The following is a 15,196-nucleotide window of genomic DNA, read 5'->3' on the forward strand; positions in this document are numbered from 1 at the left end:
AACTTAAAGGAACACGCCGACTTTTTGGGACTTTAGCTTATTCACCGTATCCCCCAGAGTTAGATAAGTCCATACCCTTTTCATCTCCGTGTGTGCCGTAACTCTGTCTGACGCACCCACTGCTAGCCTAGCTTAGCACAAAGACTGGAGGTAAATGGCTCCAGCTAGCATACTGCTCCCAATAAGTGACAAAATAATGCCTATTTATTTTACATGTTGTGATTTGTATAGTCACAGTGTGTACAAATAACAAGGTCACATGAGACACAGCCATCTTCTAACCGTATACATACTGTGTCGAGGTCGAGGCCAGCATTTATCCCCTATAAAGTTACCATAAACTTCGCAGCTTTAAAAAACAATCATCATTCCTAATGCCGAAACATGACAGCCAATACGAGTCAGAGTAACGTTAGGGCAGAAATGTTTTCAAAGTCTTTTACACCGCGAGTCTGACAACTGGACACACTGCCGAACAAAGTACCGCACGTCGGAAAGAAAGCCTGAGGTAAGTTAGCTTACAATGTTAACTGTCCTGTCAGATACAGACAGCGATGTTGCCAATGTCATTATTTTTAATTTTGACATAGAAGTGGGCGAGATAATATCGCGAGCGGGCGCGGGCGCCGTGAGCGCTGAGCGAGCAGGAACAGTGCAGTGTTATTCATTGCGCGGCTCGCGAGCCTCATGTGGCTCGCCAAGCTTTAATTTGTGGCTCGCATGGCGATAAATAATACGGTGATATGATGCATTCACTAGAGATATTTCATAAAAACATTAATAACAAGTAGGGCTTTAACATAACCCGTTAAAATCTCAAAGTGTCAGCTCTATTACAAATAATTTCGATCGGATTGAAAGGGGTGGTTTATCGAGAGAACGTGAAAAAACTCGATCGATTGAAAACCGAAACTGAAAGGACGACGTATGACGCGCTGAACGAGCTGTTCTCCTGATGAATAAAGTGTCATATAAATGAGTATCCTTTCATTCTATAATTCTCCTTTCACTCAGCATCTGTGAAGTGAAGCAGGACAACGGCCCACCAGTCCTTGTTTCAGATTATCATACAGACGACTGGTTTGGGGCATTTTTAATACGTGATAAATAGTAGTAGTAAATAGTTTTTTTTTCTCTGACACCCGATGAAACACGTAGATCAGCGGCCCATTGGTTCTTTTCTTGATTGACACTGGGCTAGCCCAATCAAATCTTTAATGTGAAGTATAGAAATATACTCTTTCAAGTATAGAAATTAGTACAAAACTAATTATGAAAGTTTCCTTTATTTTTCAGTGCATTTGTTTTACAATATATGGCTATTACTATCATGGGATTAATATTATAACTATTATTGTAGTAGTAATGTAGACAGACACTGTAACTAAAAGAGTTTTGAAATTTTCTTTGTTTAATTTGCACCAGATTGATGAATTTAACATTAAAAAGCACAAAATTTTCTTACGGGGGACCATGCCCCCGAACCCCCCTAGAGTGGCAGAGGTCCATAAATGTGCATTTTGCATATATATATGCCGCATCCTTCTCACCTTTTTTACCCCTGACCTGTTTTCATGCCTGATACTGGGAACTATATTCTCAGAAGGCGAAGCACTGCTACTTGGGCGGAGTGATTTGGGTACTCATCACTACGGTACACCTGTAATAAGTGTTTATATTCGGATTATTTTAGATCGGTCGGGTCGGCACTGCTCCGGAGGAGCCCAGTATGTGTGTGACTCGTCATAGACAGAGAGAAGTAGCTCCTGCTACAATGTTCTTCCGCAAGACTCATGCGGTTCTGTTTATTAACCGCTAGAGCGCCAAAAGTTATGGACTGATACCATAGACTGATGCCACATATCAACAAACCACTTTGTTTCTATATCTTTTTAGTGTGCACTCCTTGATATGAACAGTAACAAGATATGAGAAATACCAACCGCAGTGATTTTATTTGTGTAACTGATTAAAGTAAGTCACCGTGTATCTTGTCCAGTTGGCACTTTTAATTTGGACAATAATATTCAAGGTTATACAGTACATTCAAATACAAGCTTTCTCATATACAAGCTTATGTCCTCTCAATTTCTGTCCTAAAAAAGAAAAAAAACAGGCGTTTGGTGCCACATTCCTGATGTCAAACATGCATTTTCTTACCCCATGCAGGGGAAATATCCCTGCTAGGATTGGCGTTGTGTCCCCATGCTGGTTCTTCCAGTGGAAGCCCATAAGTTAGAAGTCCTTATTAGAAGTGTTTTCTAGATCATGCCTGCGAGCCAGGGCGGGAGAAACAGCCCGATTGTGCCCAGCAAACACACTATGATGAACATCCATAAGAAGATTCTGTCTATTACCATAGCAACATACTTCCAGTCCTCTTTTACCTGTGTGAAGAGATAAGACAAATGAGTGGATTCTTATAGCAGTAGCGCAACTAGAAAATAAAAGCTGGAGTCAAACTTTGATGTTGACTTGACAAATCCTTTCTCGGACGTTTGAAATAGTTAATAGGTCTGTGTCAAGATTGATAGATCTACTGTAGCTTGAAAGCTATGGGAAAAGTTCATTTATTTTATAAATAAATATTAAAACAAAAAAAAGAGAAAAATATTTAAATTACAATTTGATATACTACCGTTCAAAAGTTTAGGAGCAGGATGATTTATATGTGAAATGCATCATGATTTATAATGTTACAAAAGATTTGTCAAATAAATGCTGTTATTTTTAACTTTATATTATACTTGATATATCATATAAAATATATTATCCTGATGTAAATATGTAAAAAAAAAAAAAAAACTTTTCAACATTGATAATAATATTAAATGTTTATTGCGCAGCAAATCATCATATTAGAATGATCTCTGAAGGATCATGTGACACTGAAAACTGGAGTAGCCTAATGATGCTGAAAATTCAGCTTTGACAACACAAGAATAAATACAATTTTAATTTTTTTTATACAGTTATTTGAAATGGTAATACTTCACAATATAACTGTATTTTTGATCAAATGAATGCAGCCCTGGTAAGAGAATTCTTTCAAAACCATAATAAAATCTTACCCACCCCAACACTTTTGAACGGTAGCATACAGCCCTCGGAAATCTGAAAGAAACTTACACTAAAGTCAGCGTCTTCTGCTCTCAGGTGGTCTGCTATGTAGTGGACCCCCTCCAGAGCTTGCAGGACACTGGGGGACAGAGGAAACCCTGGCTTGTCTGCTACCAGGTTGTCAGGCCGCTTCGTGACAGTAGCTCTTCCACTGGGCTGCCTGGAAGCCATGCCCATCTCCAGTCTAGGGGAGGGACCGAAATTCTGTAGAGGAGGTGGAATTGAGCCAAGAGGGCAGGGCGAAGCAGTTTGGAGTGAAAGTGAGATCGCGGAGGACAGCGTCCCCAGTTCTAAGTCCTTATAACATAAGCGCCTGCGGGACTCCTCCCCAGAGTCCTCCCCTCTAAACCAGCTAGTAGACGTACTGAGGGTTGTGTTTGCCGGTCCAAGCACCCGGGACATCATTCCTTGGCCCTGCCGCTGCAGGAGGAGGAGTTTCTGCCTACGACGGCTGTCCGGTGCAGGTCTGCGCATAAACAGCCACCGTGGGATCAAATCCAAGAAGACCGAGTGAACCCAATGGGGCATCTTATGAGTGCTGGGCGAGCGGTGATGAACGTTAAGTACGAAGACGGTGATAACGATGGACAGGGTGACGAAGATCATAGTGAAGAGCAGATATTCGCCGATGAGCGGGATCACGAGCGAGGTGGACGGGATGATTTCTGTGATGAGCAGCAGGAAGACGGTGAGCGAGAGGAGGACTGAGATACACAGCGTGATCTTCTCACCGCAGTCTGACGGGAGGTAGAAAACCAGCACGGTTAGGCAGGAGATGAGCAGGCAGGGAATGATGAGGTTGATGGTGTAGAAGAGCGGGAGACGGCGAATGATGAAGAAGTAGGTGATGTCTGGGTAGATCTCATGGCAGCAGTCATACTTCTTGGTGTTGTAGGTGCCAACAGCATTGATGATGGCCCACTCGCCGCTCTCCCAGTAATCTTTCAAGTCCACCGTGTTCTCTGTGGGCTCCAGGTCGATCTTGGCTTTGTCGTAAGTCCACGAGCCGAATTTCATCTTGCAGTTCTGCTGGTCAAAGGGGAAGAAGGTGACATCGATGCTGCATGAGCTCTTGTAGATGGCAGGTGGAACCCAGCGCACTTTACCTGTGTGGAAGAGGTGGGCTTTGGTCATGTGGGTCACCGCAAACTCCCCGTCTGCACTGAAAAGGACAACAACGTTTATTTCAGCAGTTGCCGCTTTACTGCAGGAAAAGCGTTAAAATGGTTTCATGCATCTACAATTCAGCAGGATTAATTTGGCAATAAAAGCAATTAAAACTATGCTTGCAGATACAATGACTGTTACAATGGATGTGATGTTTTATTACTATTTTTATTATTATTTTCCCAAACCGTTTTTTTTTTTTTTTACACTAAATATACACTGTTTGGTTATAGGACTTTTAACTGATAAAATAAACCCAAGCAATATTATTTAATTAATTAATTAATGTGATAGAATATATAAATGCTTATACCATGGTCTGGGTGAATACTCGATTCTGATTGGCTGCAGGGTGTCCGTTAAAAAGTGATAATGTACACCTAGGAAAGGCGTCCCGTCAATTTGCCTGATGACAGTTCTAAATGATTGCGCTGGCTCAAACTCACTGATCAACTGCTGCGGTCGGGTCGCTGTGGCCACGTTGCTTGGCAACGCCTATATACGGGAGATATTAAATAGTGCGCTCGACTTAATAAATAAAAACTCTCACGATTTTTACTCTAAAACACATTAAAGTATTATTAATTGATTAAATATTTCTTTCTTTCGTAAGTGACCATGGTATAAGCGGCGCGTCGGACGGTTCACGCCTCGCCGTCGTCCATTAATACCTGATAATGGACACCTCGTCGGGCATTAACCCTGCTACATAAGTGGTGTAACGTTAGCTGCTACCAGATGAAGGGGACGAGAGGTATTTCAGCATGCTTGCAGCTACAATTATAGTAATAATAGCTGATGTTTTTAATAAGTTTTACACTAAATATACACACTTTGATTATAGGATTTTTATAGACTTTGATTCTTTTTTCTATTTTATTTATATCACATATAGAAAAGATAAATAACAGGATTAATGATGCTTTAAATAAACAAATCATTTGCAAAACAATATAGTCAAGCTATTTTCGTATTATTTTATAAGCTATGTCATGTCACATGGAGTTTCCTGACAATGAAATCTTTTTCAGACAGGACAGATTTGTTCCCATATTTTAATAATGATCCAGCAGTAAACAGTGTATGAACTGCCTCTGCATTACCACTTTCAAACAGTAGGTGGTAGTCTAAACAAACGTGTGAGTTCATTTTAGTTTAAGTGCAACTCTAATGGCATCGTATTACATACAGTGCACCTTATAGATCATGCCACTGCTTATGCGCTTCCGACTCTGCATTTCAAACAGCCTTTTACGCTCTGGCATTTAACTTGTGTGAATTCATGCGAAGTGTTGTTTAGCTTAGATAAACTGTTACTCACTTGTTGTACAAGACTATATCCGGGACCCAGATGAGTTCAGACGGAACCCTGATAGAAGTCACATTGTCATAGTCTGATGGCTTCCAGCGTAGTTTATAGTCATTCCACTCCTGAGAGAGAGGCCACACATATTTAAGAAATTAAAACTAATTCATTACAAAATGTCTACCACCATTATTTGCCAATTTGAGGTTATTATTATAATCATTTTATTAATTAACCAACTTTGCTCTTATTTATGGTGCCAGATATATAAAACAAAATCTTCGTTACTCATATTAACTTTCCTGTTAAACATACCTGCTTTAGCCAGACATTTGTTGTCATCATCTGATTCTTCTCGTCCTGTGGAGGAGGAAAAGAAGGAAGGACAGTGGGTATTAGATGAGTCAGGATGCTGGGTTTGCTCCAGCAGAAAGCTTTTGGTTCAGAAAGGTCACAAACACCTTATAAATTTAATCTTCAGATGGACTTGGATACTTCAAGGACCATGTACCCTAATTCATCCAGATTCTAAGGTTTTAGGGCTCTTAATATGGCAATTTACTGTAGGAAATTGGTGTTGGTGTTACTGACACTTCCTCTATTAAATGAATATTTCATGACGTCTGTAAGCAAAACAAACAACAACCGGCATTTTATTATTTATTGTTATTATAAGTACACTAAGCTTTAAATGCCTTGGGCCAAAACAGACCATTGTTCCCCAATATTGATCAAGGATGCACTTTAAGTGTATATCTATTTTCTAAAGGTTTGAAATGAATGGAAGTCTGAAGTTGTGTAAGCTAATGACAGGGACTTCTCAGTTTTTTCTTCAATTTATCTCAATTGCAGTCTGACAAAGTAGTAGTTGTATAATAGTAATAGCATAAAAATAGTAATATGTTTACTACAGTGCCATTCAAAAGTTTGGGGTCAGCATTTATAATACGATTTCTATTTCAAATAAATACGGTTCTTTTGAACTTTATAGTCAAAGAATCCTAAACAAAGTATCAGTTTCCACAAAAAAAATATTAAGCATTTATAACATATAAACTGTTTTCAACATTGATAATAATAAGAAATGTTTCTTGAGCAGCAAATCATCATATTTGGATGATTTCTGAAGGATCATGTGACACTGAAAATTCAGCTTTGCCATCACAAGAATAAATGACATTTTAAAATATCTAATAAAATAAAATAAAAAATATTTCACAATATTATTGTTTTGACCATGTTCTTGATCAAATAAATGCAACTTAAGAGTCTTACTCTTAACTCTTAATAAATATTTTTAAAAATCTTACCGATCACAAGTTTTATACACATGAGCATATATAGGTTTAACTATAACTGTATGTAAGTCCTATATAATATACGCTAGTTAGTGCAGTTAGAACAATTAGTAGGAATTTCCAGGTGTTAACATGTTGAAATCATGATAATTTGGGTGCCACTGACCCACACATACTTTTTATTCCCTCTTTTCAAGATATAGCCTGTAGTACCTTACCACATCAATCAGCTGGGCAATAGATAAACCGAACTTGACGATGACAACATCAGAGGTGTTTGGTACAGGCCTTGACCACTTGTTGTAGCCATCAAAGAGCTTTTTGAAGAGATCATCTTCAGCATGTGAGTGAGTCCTCTCACAACAAGAAACTGTCAGTGGAAAAGACATTTCAACTTTTAAAAACATTTACAGACATTATATTAGATTTGTGAAATAAACTGTTTCAAAATAAATTCCAATATATAATAATATATCTTATAAGACTAGTAACATTTTTGATGATCTAATACCGCAACTTTTTGGTGAACAACGACAACAACAAAACACTTGATATGTTTAGACTTGGTATACAGTGAGAATTTCAAATAACTCATATAATCTGTGTTTGTGTGACTCCTGGTTAACACACACACAAGCCATATAATGTCAGTCATGCACACATGTAAACTACAAAACATCCCGAGTGGTAGAGAAGCTTAAAGCAGTTTCACACGCTCAGCGTTTTGAAAGTTTTCTTATAGATTTGAGAATGGCATGACAAATCATTAAGCAAGTGTGAATTCAGCAAGCTGGACTCTAAATACTTAATGAACTAACGGGACAGAGAGTCTATTAATTTATCTAGGGTTCACTGTGCGCACTATTTGCATGTTAAATAAGTAAAACATATAGTATTAAAGCAGGGGATTAACTCTCATTCATTTCTCTAATCATTTATAATTACACGCACCATAACTTCTCATCCGTCGACTGGCAGTAATGGATTTGCTCAAAAATGTTTCCAGGCGAATTATTTCACACGCTTAAACTTATCACACGAGCAAGAGTGCTGTGTTTCCGAAAATCAACGGTATACAGTATCTGCTGAGTGCCGCAGGTAATCCCAGCTGGAAACACCATGATTTGCCAGTGTAATATTACCTGAACAATAAAAAGTTAACTTACATTTTAGGCAACAATATTGCCAGTTACTTTGTCTGTTGTTGATCCAACAATGAAAATACTTCCAAACAAAGAACCCATGCACGTCTCTGAGCAACACAAAACACAGCAGGTGTTTGTTCCTGAATGAATCAGTGTGTTTTAAGGAATTGGTTGAGTAAATGATTCAATGACCCATTCAAAATATCACACTCTTATCACAGGCCTACTAAGTTACTCTTACTATAGCCTATCATACAAAGATGTTGCAGAAATACAATGCATTTTTGCATTCTACTGCGCTGCTTTTCCGTTGTTTTTCTGGCCTACACACTGCTGCTAAATTCGGTTGTCAATTTACCATGGTTACCACAGTGTCAATCACTGTGCCTTCGGGAGTGAGTTGTGTTCCGTATTCATACATAACAATTATTTAGAGGATTAACTCCTGACTTAGAGGATTAACTCCTAACTAATTTTAAGTCAGCATGAAATGGAAGATGCAATAGTCTTTTCTTCCCTATTGTTCCCCTATCCAAGTGAAACGGCTTCTCGAACAAGAAGAAATGTAGGACTTGATTTTTGTCATGCAGTATTATTTCTGCAACGGCCAGAGTTACATAGTGATAAAAGTAACATAGTAAATATATACCTAGCTTTTTTCTTTTTTTTTTCACTGCAATGAGTCTCTCGTGTTTAAATGCAAAAACGAGTGACGGGCTGTCTGGAATGTGCTAACACGGACAAGCGGAGTGATTCAAACAGTGAAAAGTTTCAGTGCTGCCTGGTACACTGGAACGCTGCTTGAGAACCATAACTATTCACTGTTCTTTATTTAAGTTTTCCTATATACACTGTAAAAAATGATTTTTTGGTGAAGTAAATACTACTGAAAAAAAACAAATGTAATTTACATGAAAAAGTTAGTCCAGGCAAGAATTAAAAAAACTAAGTAAATTCCATATCAGTACTTAATTCAAGCGAGTAGAAATGGAAACGTAAATATTAACTCAATAAAATTAAGTAAAAATTACTCAACTTTTCTGATACTGGGGTTCCCATCATGCACTGGACCTTGAATAATTAATGAGGTTAATTTTTCACTGTTTTCCAGCTGTATTTACACTGTTTTATCATTGCTTTTGTTGTCAGGATTAGTAACTTGCCATTTTGTGACATTTCAAGTAAATTTTCTGCTCAAAATGACACATTCAAACACAAAAATGATCCATCAAATGTTACCGTCATTGTGTATTGTCTACGAAGTATTGAGGTCTTTGCATTCACATGAGACTTAACATCTGACATGCTGTAGTATAAGTTACTTAGATAATCTAAGTAAAGCACATACTATAAATGATTGGTATAATTCAATATTATTGATTGAGTCAAATGTAATGCAAAGGAATTTTCAACTAAATCGATATTAATCAACCATTTACTAGCCAAGTTAAAATGACTTATTATCTTTGTTACTTTCACTTAACTAGGTTAAGTAAAGTTTACTTAATTCCATATTTCAAGTAAATTTAACTTAACCCTTAATCAGTGTTTGGGGTCATTATGACCCCACTGGACTTTTCTTTCATTTTTTAAAAATGTTACCTTCATCTCAGGGGCATGAAACTTTTCCTAAATAACCTATCTAAACATGCACAAAAAAACTGGGCTTGATTTGGTTGTTCTAAAGGTGTGTAAAAAAAATTTTACCTTTTAAGGTGTTTGGGGTCAAAATGACCCCACATTGAAAATGAATGGGAAAATGAAAAAAATGACTTTTTTTAATTTTGTTTGTCAAAAAAATCAAATTAAATCCATTATAAATCTGAAAATTTCTACATATAAACCAAGGTCTGGTCCTAGAGCATAAATAAAAAGTAGAACGAACTTTCTATCTCATACACACACACACACAGACACACACAAACACATAAACAAACAAACAAATGTATGTTTTTGCAACAGAGAGCATTTTTACAGAATTTGGCAAATAAAATAAACAAAACTGGCATAAATCTAAAAAAAATTTACATTTAAATCAAGGTCTGGTCCTAGAGCATAAACCCAAAGTGGAACGAACTTTCTATCTCATACACACATACACACAAACGCACACAAACACACACAAACACACACAAACACACACATGTATGTCACTGCAACAGAAAGCATTTTTATAGAAATTGGCAAATAAAATAAATAAAACTGGCATAAATCTAAAAAAAATTTACATTTAAATCAAGATCTGGTCCTAGAGCATAAACCCAAAGTGGAACAAACTTTCTATCTCATACACACACACACACAAACACACACAAACACACACATGTATGTCACTGCAACAGAGAGCATTTTTATAGAAATTGGCAAATAAAATAAACAAAACTGGCATAAATCAAAAAAAAATTACATTTAAATCAAGGTCTGGTCCTAGAGCATAAACCCAAAGTGGAACGAACTTTCTATCTCATACACAAACACACACAAACACACACAAACACACACATGTATGTCACTGCAACAGAGCATTTTTATAGAAATTGGCAAATAAAATAAACAAAACTGGCATAAATCTAAAAAAAAATACATTTAAATCAAGGTCTGGTCCTAGAGCATAAACCCAAAGTGGAACGAACTTTCTATCTCATACACAAACACACACAAACACACACAAACACACACATGTATGTCACTGCAACAGAGAGCATTTTTATAGAAATTGGCAAATAAAATAAACAAAACTGGCATAAATCTAAAAAAAATTACATTTAAATCAAGGTCTGGTCCTAGAGCATAAACCCAAAGTGGAACGAACTTTCTATCTCATACACACACACACACACAAACACACACATGTATGTCACTGCAACAGAGAGCATTTGTGTAGAAATTGGCAAATAAAATCAACTAAACTGGAATAAATCTGAAAAATGTCACATAAGCAACATGGAACAAGCTTGTTCCCACACACACACACACACACACACACACACACACACACACACACACACACACACACACACACACACACACCAACACACACACACACACAATCATGTCATAGTGGTGACTTGTAATGGTTCTGCAAATGTATATAATAATTTGATAATAATTATATAATTAATATTATATAATTATAATAATTAATTTGATAATAATAATAATTAGATTTTTTATGTATTTCAAAATGTTTAAATAAATATTCACATATATATATGTATATATATATCAAATTTGTGAGGAGAAGTGAAAATGAGTGAATGAATGGTTCTCTATGGCCCTCTATTGGATACATTTGGCCATTGCACTTTAATTCCTTTCCCATAAGAAATAAGTTTTTTCGACTAACCTTTAGATGGCAGTATTCCATCCCTAACACATAGAGCAATGCCCAAAAACCATTTATATTGAATTAATATCATTATTTAAGTGATTTTTTCTTTAAAAAATCATTTTTCATAAGCCAATTTATGGCCTAGTTATGTAATTGTGCAGTAAATAGGTAAAAAACTTCAAAATTTCCACAAAAACACAGCATAAATGTATAGTTGAGAAGTAAATAAAAAAAATGATATATAGTTTTCCATATAAAAATGTATATTTCCTTATGCAATCGCTCTTTAAAAGTTTGGGGTCAAAATGACCCCAAACACCTTAAGTGTTGTCCTTTTCAAACACTGATTAAGGGTTAAAGATTTCTAATTAAAGCTACTGATGAATATGTTTAGGTTTTTACTTGGCAAACTTTGTAAATTTACTAGCATTTTCTGAGTGAAAAAAATTAGCAAGCTTTTTTCAAGTAAATCTTACTCCAAATTTTTTACAGTGTAGTATACTATGAAAAAAAAAAGCTATCTCAAGAACATTGCTTCAAACACCTGATATGTGAAAAAGCCAACAGTTTTTAATGATATGTGGGCCAGTGTGGCTAACTGAATGAGATTGATTCTCTTCATTTTCCAGGAGGAGATGCCCTGTAACAGAGCGTAGACACCATTAAGCCGGCCAACTCCGGTCTCACGCCTGAGCTGAGGTCTGAGGAGGCATTAACACAGAACCCTGAGGACAGTGTTTGCAGATAGTATGTGTCAGGCCTGCTATATTTGAGTGCTGTAGCGTGGCTGGAGTTGCTCTCTGAGCGCATTCATTTGCTGTGTGGTGAAGTGAGCTCCCATGGGTCACGCTGGCACAATGAGTCACACTCTGGGCGAATGACAACGTGCCATTAACAAGTCAGATTTAGGGTCTGCACCACAGGGTATTAGCACAGTGGGACATGATGTGAAACCCAAGCACAGCCAACGAATACAGTCAGTGGCCTGCAGATGGGGAGGGAAATATTTTCTCACCTCTGGCACATTTATTGCTTTTTTAAAGCATATTATGGCCAGGCCATGTGGTTCAAAGCTATTATTACTCTGAGGCAGGAATTTTATATTTTTAGAAGAAAACAGCCTATATCTAAATATATAACCCAAATGATTAATTTATAGCTTAAAATAAAAGAGGTGTTCATTAACCAACCGGCAATATGGTTTAATTGGTAAAGAATATGCAGATGTTTTCTTAACAAACTATTTCTCTTTAGTCGTTATATTATTTTTATTATTCCATTTTTTTAACCATATAACCATTAAAATAAAGCACAGATAGACCCTTGGTAACTTTGTATTTCTCACCATTGTCATAACAATAAACAAAATAATGCAAGATTGAGAATCCTTCTTTTACACTGCATTTATTTTATTTTTTTATTATTATTGTCATAACTTTTTGTCCACATTCCACTTGTTACAATCATTTTTATCATATCGTCTTGATTTTATGAGTTTTCAATGTTTCCACTAATTGTCTTCTAATTGTCTCAATTTTATAATAAAGTTATAAAAAATGTTAAATAGACAATTACACACACACACACACACACAGTGTACAACGTTTAAATGAGATTTTTTTTTTTTTTTTTTTTGCTCAAGCAACAGAAGCCTAGAAATTATATAGGCCTAATTTTTTTATTTTGTGTAATGAACGTCAGAATCCTATAGCCTCGATCAGAATTCCAGTTTGGAATGGTGACGCCTGCGTCAGTTCTGCAGCCTCTCCAACAGCGCATCTGTTCTCCAGTGTGAGTGTGAGGAGCACAGCAGGTGGACGGGTTCGACTGTACAGTCTACAGACTGTAGTAGATCAAAGCCTCGGACCTGAAATTGATTGGCAACCGCTTCTTCGTGTATCTCCGTTCAACTTTAGAAACTTTCCAAAGCGCGGAGATGTTCTTAAACCAACCCGATGCAAATAGCGGTGGTAAAGTGCATCCAGCTGCAGCTCGAGCGCACGGGAGGTGTCAGATGCCCGCAGTGATATTCATTCATCAGGAGTCCAGCGGCTGCTGACAGCGAGCGGACACATAAATGAAGAGTGCGAGCGTAAACGCAGAGTGATGAGCAAGCCCAATAAATCTGCCTTGATTTAAGCGACATTGGACACTTGGCCGTGGAGAGGACGTTTCATTTTACTGGCAATCGTGCGTGCCATTTTAATTCCTATACTAGCCTACACATCTCTGAATGTGGATGTGAAAGCCAAATAGCTACACTGTACCCCTTCGTATACCCCTCACGATGATTTGCTAGTCTTAGCTAAGATAACCACCTTAAAAAAAACAGCTTTTAAAAAAAGCAGCAGAGAAAGCAAACTGATAAGTCACCACTGCACGTTAGTAATGCCTAAAACACACATAAAGCAAACACATATAAACTTTATAGAAAATGTATCTGAAGATGAACTTTTTTGTTTCTGGTCCAGTGTGGCTATTAGCTGGTTTAAGTTGACGGACCAATTTAGACCAGCAACAAAGAGCTACTGATTATAGGCTGCCAGATTCAGGTGGTAGGCTAAGTGTTTTGGGCAAATGCCAACTGTTTGACCTGCCAAAAGCAGTTTGGACTGACAGTTAATGACCAGTTCCATGAGTCTCTCCATTTCTTAAACAATAGCTATATTTGTGGAAAAATGTGAGGAAAAAAAACAAACAAATCAAAAACAGAAGTGAAACTTACTTGACTCACATAGGATAGTGAAGAGAAGAGTAATCCGCAGAAAGAACCGCTGCTTCTCAAAGCGCTCCATCATACAGCCAATTCCACGCTACAGTTTCCGTATAATTCAGTTTTTCTCATGGCCTCTGTGTTTTCTGTTGTGTTGTCAAACTCATTCTACATCTGGGGCTGGTGGTTGTAGGCTATTTAGGGTGAGATGTTCTCCTCTCACACAAGTTTTTTTTTTTTTTTTTCTTTAAAAAAAAAAAAAAAAATCACGTGTAGCCTATTTTAAATGCTGGCAGAATTGGCGTTTTTCATAAATATGTTTCGATTTAAGTTGCATAAATCCCGTGTTTATCCATATTTCTCCAAACTCGAAGTTTCCTGCTCTTCTAAAGGCACGATGATAAGATTAAGTTTTGCGCACCTGTTCAGCTGAAGATCAGGAACACAGATTCGGTGCTGCAAAATTATTATTTATTTCCATATGCATCCAAAAATGATTATTTTTAGAAGCAGATATATCCCAGAGTAACTCCATCTGTGTCAAAAAATGCATAGATGCACTCATGACCTGGCTCCTGCTGTTTCCAGGGTTTACTCCAGACTGAGCATCTCTCTCTCTCTCAGCCCGCCCATCCACTTTCATGTCAGGCAGAAAGGGAGGGAGGGACCTCATCACAAGTTCACGAGCGTGACCCGATTTCAAATTCAATTAGCAACTAATCTAAATGTCATTTTTTTCCCTCTCTCTTATATAAACAATGAACACACATTTAATGGATACGTGCGCGAACTCGTATAACAAACATCCTGGGCCAATTAAACCTATTGGATTTTAAGTGATTAAAATGTTAATCAATTGAATTGCATCTTATGACCGCTAGAGGTCAGGGTAGCTGAATAAATGCTGAAGGAAAGCGCGAACTCAGGCAGAATTCGGTGCAACTGACACATTTTTTATTTTTTTTTAAGACACAGAGACTCTATTAGAATCTATTCATAATAACATTTATGCTGATTAAACACACAGGACCGGAATACTGAAAGATTCTGTGAGACGATTATGGCTAGAGGAATAGCCTATTGTCAGCACGCATGAATAAGACGAGGGAATATCCA

General features: G+C 37.1%; 1 protein-coding gene across 2 annotated transcripts; it reads right to left on the bottom strand.

The window, feature by feature from the left end:
• Window positions 1-303: 303 nt before the first annotated feature.
• chrna2b (cholinergic receptor, nicotinic, alpha 2b (neuronal)) lies at window positions 304-14,688 on the bottom strand. Of its 2 annotated transcripts, none has more exons than XM_084090987.1 (6): window positions 14,093-14,688; window positions 7,110-7,261; window positions 5,909-5,953; window positions 5,609-5,718; window positions 3,130-4,282; window positions 304-2,387 (listed from the first exon to the last, which is right to left on the bottom strand). In XM_084090987.1, exons 1-6 carry the CDS (start codon window positions 14,163-14,165, stop codon window positions 2,262-2,264), a joined length of 1,659 nt encoding a protein of 552 aa, XP_083947113.1. In that variant the 5' UTR covers window positions 14,166-14,688; the 3' UTR covers window positions 304-2,261. The 2 variants fall into 2 exon arrangements, with proteins under 2 accessions (XP_083947113.1, XP_083947114.1); XM_084090988.1 differs by having other exon boundaries at window positions 14,102-14,683.
• Window positions 14,689-15,196: the final 508 nt, after the last annotated feature.

The sequence above is a fragment of the Abramis brama genome, assembly GCF_963993115.1.
Source record: "Abramis brama genome assembly, chromosome: 18".
Lineage (NCBI taxonomy): Eukaryota > Metazoa > Chordata > Actinopteri > Cypriniformes > Leuciscidae > Abramis > Abramis brama.

Coding starts and splice junctions, on each gene's coding strand:
- chrna2b (XM_084090987.1), bottom strand. CDS start 14,165: ATGATGGAGCGCTTTGAGAAGCAGCGGTTCTTTCTGCGGATTACTCTT. Junction 7,262..14,092: donor CACTATCCTATGTGAGTCAA/GTAAGTTTCACT, acceptor TTCCACTGACAG/TTTCTTGTTGTGAGAGGACT. Junction 4,283..5,608: donor GATATAGTCTTGTACAACAA/GTGAGTAACAGT, acceptor TGTCCTTTTCAG/TGCAGACGGGGAGTTTGCGG.